Raw genomic sequence first — 8640 nt, forward strand, 5'->3', positions numbered from 1 at the left:
TAATCTAAATCCAAAAACTGAATGAAGTACTGCCTTCCCATGGTTTTTAACAGTCTTGTATTCATTTGTTCCCGACTGGACGCCCATGACCAGCGGTAGTTGTTTTCCGACTGGACGCACATGACCAGCGGTGTTGGTTCCACTGTTGTTCTTCATTTATATAAAATACTTGGGTGAGAGGATAGGAGGCATGGTTAGTAAGTTTGCAGATGACAAAATTGGTGGTTTGGTGAACAGGGAAAATGTTATTTAAGAGTAGAGTGGGATCTTGTTCAACTGGGCAAGTGGGCCAAGGAATGGCACACAGTTTAATTCAGATAAATGTGACATATTACATTTTGGTAAGACACTAGGATAGGACTTACATACTTAATGGTTGGGCTCTGGGGGAGTGGAGTCAAACAGATATCTAGGGGTGCAGGTGCCTATCCCAACACCACTCAAGAGACTGGATACTATCCAGGGCAAAGTAGCCCACTTAATTGGTACTACATCCACAAACATCTACTCCCTCCTACACTGGTGCTCAATACCAGCAGTGTGAACACCACCTGCTTCAAGTTCCCCTCCAAGTCACTCACCATCCTGACTTGGAAATACATTGCTGTTTCTTCACTGGTGCTGCATTAAAATTCTGACATTCCCTCCCTAATGGCACTGTAGGTCAGCCCACAGTAGGTGGATCACAGCAGTTCAAGGAGACAACGCATCACCACCTTCTCAAGGGCAATTAGAGATGGACAATAAATGCTTGTTAGCTAGCAGCACCCACATCCCACAAGTTTGCAGATGACACCAAAATTGGAGGTGTAGTGGACAGCGAAGAGGATTACCTCAAATTACAACAGGATCTGGACCAGATGGGCCAATGGGCTGAGAAGTGATAGATGGAGCTTAATTCAGATAAATGTGAGGTGCTGCATTTTGGGAAAGTAAATCTTAGCAGGACTTATACACTTAATGGTAAGGTCCTAGGGAGTGTTGCTGAACAAAGAGACCTTGGAGTGCAGGTTCATAGCTCCTTGAAAGTGGAGTCGCAGGTGGATAGGATAGTGAAGGCGGCGTTTGGTATGCTTTCCTTTATTGGTCAGAGTATTGAGTACAGGAGTTGGGAGGTCACTTTGCGGCTGTACAGGCCACTGTTGGAATATTGCGTGCAATTCTGGTCCCCTTCCTATCGGAAAGATGTTGTGAAACTTGAAAGGGTTCAGAAAAGATTTACAAGGATGTTGCCAGGGTTGGAGGATTTGAGCTACAGGGAGAGGCTGAACACGTTGGGGCTGGGGCTGTTTTCCCTGGAGCGCGGAGGCTGAGGGGTGACCTTATAGAAGCTTACAGAATTATGAGGGGCATAGATAGGATAAATAGACAAAGTCTTTTCCCTGGGGTCGGGGAGTCCAGAACTAGAGGGCATAGGTTTAGGGTGAGAGGGGAAAGATATAAAAGAGACCTAAGGGGCAACTTTTTCATGCAGAGGATGGTACATGCATGGAATGAGCTGCTAGAGGATGGGGTGGAAGCTGGTACAATTGCAACATTTAAGAGCATTTGGATGGATATATGAATAGGAAGGGTTTGGAGGGATATGGGCCGGTTGCTGGCAGGTGGGACTAGATGGAGTTGGAATATCTGATCGGCATGGACGGGTTGGACTGAAGGGTCTGTTTCCATGCTGTACATCTCTATGATAAGGTTGAAAGTCATGTGGATCTCCGGTTTACAGCTGCATGTGATGCTAGCAAGGTAAGCAGGGAATCACATTGAAGCTTTCAGAGCGAAAACCAAGTGAAATCCATTTATTATCCTTCACACTTTAAAAAAGCACAAATTAAACAACTGGAATTTATGTGGGAATGTAAAGGAAGCTAAAATTTTAAAGCAAAAAGTGTTAAAAACTGAAAACTTTATTAGAGAATTTAACATTCAACAAACAAAATTGCACTTCTAAAGTTCTTTAGAGCAGCATGAATTTCATACATTGTTAGAAACAGTGAAATTCCCATTCAACAAGATGCAACATTTTCAAGGTCTTTATCACAAGACTGAGGACATAAAATTGCCAGAAACTCAACTTTTATCTTAAAAATTGAAGGCAGAGTGAGTTCAACAGTACATCCTATGTGTTTTCACTGACTGAAGCTTCAGGATTTCCACAATCCTGTGGTTTGTGGAATCCAGAAGTTAATTTAATTTTCAAAGGAGTAATGATAGTACTGGATGGCAGCTATATAATCCTGCTGCTGAAAGATCAATTAATTTCAGCAAGACATTAGATTCAACAATTACAGTTTAAGCATAGATTTATTCATATTAGGTTGAAAATCCAATTTCTAGGTGGAATAGCCTTCCTGCTAAATCTTCTTGAATTCAGCTTCCAAGACTGCTAGTCATTTATGATCACCCCCCACAGCTTGAGTGTTCGCTGGGGTTCTATCTTTGCACTACATCAAGTTCACAAATGTTAATCCATAAAGGTCATATTTTATTGAGGTTTTCATTTTGAACTGATCAGAATAATTTGCAAAGAATGCCAAAATAAAAAGGAAAGTGATATTTGTACTGCATAAAAGACAGTGCAGTAACTGATGCATTCATAGCTTGTCTACCAGAGTCTGCTTGCTAATCAGTGCTGTCCTCATACATGTAAACACCTTTACCTTTATTTTGGTATTTCTCACAAATTGTCCTGAATACAAGATGAAAAGCTTCAACAAAATATACTTGTCTTTTCAAAAAATCTAAATCAAGTGGGGAATTTCACTTCTGAGGAGTACTGTTTGAGAAATGCAATGGTAAAATAGAAAACAAAATCCAGATAACTTTGCAGTAGGAAAATACAGTTATATTTACCATATCCTTCCAATTCACGTACGACTGCATGAGTATCAAAATAGAACTTTCGACTTTCTAATGGAGGCAGATCCATTTTCTTCAAGTTATACTGCAATGGTGCTGCTGACCCGGTGAACCCTAGTTTAAAATTAATACAAGATTTAGAAAAACTGCCATTGATCTTTTGAGATAAAATGAAGGAAGAATACGCTTAGAAAATATTATTTGACTAAAAACTATCACAACCATGCAAAGAATGATTTTCATGAAGTCTGGTCTTCTCCTCAACCATTTTATCTGTTCATCTAGCAGGACCATGAAGTGAAATCCAACAGTAGGTGGCAAGAGATATTGAAGATTAGTCAACAAGGGAAAGGTTGTGGAAGCCAAAAGTACTTTTATATGTCCAATTCTGGAAAATTGTATTTATATTTGATTTGAGTCTTATAGTAAAAATGCAAACTTCAATTTTCTTGTTTAGAAGTCAGGACCTCAATAAGCATTAATTGACATCAACAGATAGCATTGCATGCATCGCCAAACCCTGCAATTTTAGAACATCAAGTTGACCCAGGGCTACATAACCTTGGGAACTGTGATTTTTCTTTCTCTCATTTCATTTCATTTCCTTAGTTAAGCTCTTGGGCCATCTGCACTCGTAGGAATGTGCTGTCTTAACAATTAAGCAAAGAGCAAAGTGACAGTATGAGAAATGTTTTTATTAAGTCGTTATAAAATTTATAATTGTACTGCTTTAAATGTACATTCCCTTTTAAGAATTAAATGTCAGTCTTGTTCAAGTTAGCAGCATTCATTCTCAATGCAAAACTATACTGCTGAAGAGCTTCATCTACAAAAACACTATAGTGTAGGATTAAGGAGAACTAATTTTCAGAACTCTTCCGTTGATGTCCTTGCTCTAATCAGCCTAAGCTCCAGCTTCTGTATCTATACATTCCTAAAGTTCTCTTCTCATTTACAACACCTCTGAAAGTCTAGTCTTTAGACTAAGCCTTTTAGTCACCTGCCCTGATCCCTCATATGGTTCAACGTCACATTTCATAATGTTCCTCTGAAATACAAGTGGGTTCCAAATAAAATTAGATTAGATTCCCTCCAGTGTGGAAACAGGCCCAACAAGTCACACCGACTCTCCGAAGAGCAACCCACCCAGACCCATTCCCCGACATTTACCCCTTCACCTAATACTACGGGCAATTTTGCATGACCAATTTACCTAACCTGCACAATTTTTGCGCTCTGCCTGTATTCCTGATGAAGGGCTTTTGCCCGAAACGTCGATTTTACTGCTCCTCGGATGCTGCCTGAACTGCTGTGCTTTTCCAGCACCACCCTAATCTAAACTCCACACAGACAACTGCCTGAGGCGGGAATTGGGTCTCTGGCGCTGTGAGGCAGCAGTGTTAACCACACAGCCACTTGATAAGTGCAAGCTTGATCACAATGACAGAAGTACAGACTTCTTCACTTACAAAACAGTGAATCGGGAATACGTTACTACAGAGGACTGTTGAGACTGGGCCATTAAATACAACTGCGACAGAGATGCAGATTTTTAAATCACTAAAAAAAAACGTTTGTGGGAAAAAAGGGAAGAGAGTGGTGTTGAGGATTATAAACTCAGCCACGATCTCATGGAATTATGGCGGAGCAGACTAGATGGACTGAATAGCCTACTTCTGCTCCTTCATCTTCTGGTGTTTAAGCAGATTTACAGAGTGAAGTGTTTTTTAATTGATCAGGTCAACATCCCTTTCTCAAATCAATATCATGAAAAACCTATCAATCCACTTGCCATTTCTAGATTGCCTACCCTATTAACCCACTTAATTAGTAACTGCATTCCAAATTGAAGCTATTTGCTGCAAAACATTTGGGTAATGTATAAACACAAAAATTTTACCAAGCCTTCTGATTTGATCAATTTCCACAAAAATAAGATAATCTGTCCTCGATTGTCACTATCAATTTTCAAGGGCATTTTTTTTGTAAAAACGTTACAATTACAGGACCGTTTTAAGAGGTAGTTTTCTCTCATGGAGGGAACATAATATTCTTCAGGAACAAGTTCTTCTTTTACACATTTATTCATCTGCCAGAAGTTCTACAGGCCCTTCAACCCAACAAGCGCACACCGACCCTCTGAAGAGTAACCCACCCAGACCCATTCCTCTACCTCTATATTTACCCCTGACTAATGCATCTAACACTCTGGGCAATTTAGCATGGTCAATTCACCTGACCTGCACATCTTTGGATTGTGGGAGGAAACCCACACAGACACAGGGAGAATGTGCAAAATTTGTACAGGCGCCCGAGGCAGGAATCAAACTCAGGTCCCTGGCGCCGCGAGGCAGCAGTGCTAACCACTGTGTCCCCATTTTGGTCAGGAGAATAGAAAGGCAATTTATTACTTAAATGGAGGGGAACTTTAAAGTGCTTCTTTGCAAAGGGATCTGGGTGTCTTGTGCATGAATCACAAAATTAGTATGGAAGTATAGCTAATAAAAAAGCAAAAGAAATTTTGCCATATTTTGCTCAAGGAATAGAATATAAAAGGAGGGAAGTGTTGCTGAAACCATACAACGCATTAATGAGACAGGAGTACTGCATACAATTTTGGTCACCTTGAGGACAGATGCAGTTGTACTGGAGACAGTTCACAGGAAATCAATTCCAGAGATGACGAGTTCATCCTATGAACAGAGACTGAACAATTTATATATCATTCTCTCCAGAATTTAGAAGAATGAGAGGTGATCTAATGTAAGATGTTGAAAGGGATTGACAAGGTAGACAAAGAATATTTCCTCATTGATCAATCTAGAAGAGAGCTCATAGTTCAAGGATAGGGGGTAGCAGATTTAAACAGTTGATAAGGAATTACATTTGTCAAAGGGTCATGAACCTGTGCAATTCACTAGCGCAGTCTGGTGGATGCTGGGACATTGAGTAAATTTGAGGAGATAAACAGATTTTTAATTGGTAATGGATTGAATGGTTATGGAAAGTAGGCAGGAAAATGAAGTGGAGTTGAGAGGAGATCAGCCATGATCATGTCAAATGGCACAGCTGGCTCTAAAAGCTAAAATGCCTACTGCTCCTAATTCTTCTGAAAAGAAATTCAGATTTTCATTGCCTTGCTCAAAAATAAATTTAGTGCTAACTATTTTCTGCATCTTTACAAATAGTTTATTAACCTTTATTTTCATATATTGTAATTCTCATGTGTGGAAGATAAATTAAGAAAAAACGTCCATGCAACATTAAAATAACCAATAGTATTCAACTTCTGAAAACCAGACATGCTATTAATGCAGCCACTAGCGAAGATTTATGCATACCACAGAAAGAATGACAATCCTGCCATTCACTCCTTAAAAAGTATTTTCTCCCAATAGGATCTACATCCCCAAAGAGTAACTTGTTCGTTATTGATCCTGATAGGCATGCAGGTTTTTCCCAACCTTCTCCATTGTGCTTTGATTGGCTCATAAATAGAGTCATAGAGATGTACAGCATGGAAACAGACCCTTCGGTCCAACCCATCCATGCCGATCAGATATCCCAACCCAATCTAGTCCCACCTGCCAGCACCCGGTCCATACCCCTCCTAACCCTTCCTATTCATATACCCATCCAAATGTCTCTTAAATGTTGCAATTGTACCAGCCTCCACCACTTCCTCTGGCAGCTCATTCCATCCACATACCACCCTCTGCATGAAAATGTTGCCCCTTAGGTCTCTTTTATATCTTTCCCCTCTCACCCTATACCTATGCTCTCTAGTTCTGGACTCCCCGACCCCAGGGAAAAGACTTTGTCTATTTATCCTATCCATGCCCTTCATAATTTTGTAAACCTCTAAGGTCACCCCTCAGCCTCCGACGATCCAGGGAAAACAGCCCCAGCCTCTCCCTGTAGCTCAGATCCTCCAACCCTGGCAACATCCTTGTAAATCTTTTCTGAACCATTTCAAGTTTCACAACATCTTTCCGATAGGAAGGAGACCAGAATTGCATGCAATATTCCAACAGTGGCCTAACCAATGTCCTGTACAGCTGCAAAGTGACCTCCCAACTCCTGTACTCAATACACTGACCAATAAAGGAAAGCATACCAAATGCCTTCTTCACTATCCTATCTACCTGCGACTTCACTTTCAAGGACATATGAACCTGCACTCCAAGGTCGCTTTGTTCAACAACCCTGCCTAGGACCTTACCATTAAATGTACAAGTCCTGCAAAGATTTGCTTTCCCAAAATGCAGCACCTCACATTTACCTGAATTAAACTCCATCTGCCACTTCTCAGCCCATTGGCCCATCTGGTCAAGATCCTCTTGTAATCTGAGGTAACCCTTTTCTCTGTCCACTACACCTCCAAACTTACTAACTGTACCTCTTATGCTCACATCCAAATCATTTATGTAAATGACAAAAAGTAGAGGACCCAGCACTGATCCTCGTGGCACACCACTGGTCAGAGGCCTCCAGTCTGAAAAACAACCCTCCACCACCTTTGAGCCAGTTCTGTATCCAAATGGCTAGTTCTCCCTGTATTCCATGAGATCTAACCTTGCTAATCAGTCTCCCATGGGGAACCTTGTCGAACACCTTACTGAAGTCCATATAGACACATCTACTGCTCTGCCCTCATCAATCTTCTTTGTTGCTTCATCAAAAAACTCAATCAAGTTTGTGAGACATGATTTCCCACACACAAAGCCATGTTGACTATCCCAAATCAATCCTTGCCTTTCCAAATACATGTACATCCTGTCCCTCAGGATTTCCTCCAACAACTTGCCCACCACCGAGGTCAGGCTCACCGGTCTATAGTTCCCTGACTTGCCCTTACCGCCCTTCTTAAACAGTGGCACCACATTTGCCAACCTCCAGTCTTCCGGCACCTCACCTGTGACTATTGATGATACAAATATCTCAGCAAGAGGCCCAGCAATCACTTCTCTAGCTTCCCACAGAGTTCTTGGGTACACCTGATGAGGTCCTGGGGATTTATCCACCTATAACCATTTCAAGACACGTGAGAGTCGCTGGAGTCAAATTCATCTGAAGGGCTGACAAAACAGATGAAGGGCTTTTGCCCAAAACGTCGATTTTCCTGCTCCTGGGATGCTGCCTAACCTGCTGGTCTTTTCCAGCACCACTCTAATCTCGTTCCTGATCTCCAGTATCTACAGTCCTCACTTTTGCCCACAATATAGATCTGGATGGTGAAGCCCAGAGAGAGTTCGGGAGAGTGTACTTTTACCCTGCGTACACTGTACATTCAGCTAATACGAACAATGGCATTTTAATTTGACCACGTTCGCTTAAAATTTGTTTCACTTTCTTAGTCTCCCTTTAAAAGGTGCTGTCACCGCGGTCAATTTAATTTAGACCAAATTAAAGCAAGTTGATCAAACTGCTTAAGTGTTTTAAAATAATTTCAGCGAGAATACCTGTCACTGGTGGTGGGGAGCACCCTTTCACACATTAACTCACCTCTCCTGAGCACATCCTGGCGCTGGCTTGGCTGCAGCCTCATCCTGTGGAGGACCACCTGTATACATCCCAGGCCCAGGCCCGGCCGTCCCACTGGACTAACGCCGTCGCCTGTCCGAACGGTCGTCGCACACACCCGGCACCGTGAAGAAGCCAGGTCCAAGGTGAGATCCGCAACCTCACAACCGGAGAGGAGGCCTCGGGCCCTCATCACTGCCCGATCCTCCTCCTCCTCCCCCGCCCTCTTCCAGCCGCCAGCCCTGCGTCTGACATCACCAC

General features: G+C 42.0%; 1 protein-coding gene across 2 annotated transcripts in view; it reads right to left on the reverse strand.

Moving 5' to 3' along the window:
- LOC140465013 (mitochondrial calcium uniporter regulator 1-like) overlaps positions 1 to 8640 on the reverse strand; it is a 31541-nt gene extending 22901 nt beyond the window's left edge. Inside the window, exons 1-2 of one of the 2 annotated variants that reach the window (XM_072560800.1) lie at positions 8362 to 8640; positions 2851 to 2970 (exon numbers count right to left, since the gene is read on the reverse strand). In XM_072560800.1, coding sequence (XP_072416901.1) covers positions 2851 to 2970; positions 8362 to 8572 — 331 coding nt within the window. In that variant the 5' untranslated portion in view covers positions 8573 to 8640. The remainder of the gene's footprint in view (positions 1 to 2850; positions 2971 to 8361) is intronic. The other variant, XM_072560799.1, reaches the window with a different exon arrangement.

Source organism: Chiloscyllium punctatum, chromosome 41 (genome assembly GCF_047496795.1).
Source record: "Chiloscyllium punctatum isolate Juve2018m chromosome 41, sChiPun1.3, whole genome shotgun sequence".
NCBI lineage: Eukaryota > Metazoa > Chordata > Chondrichthyes > Orectolobiformes > Hemiscylliidae > Chiloscyllium > Chiloscyllium punctatum.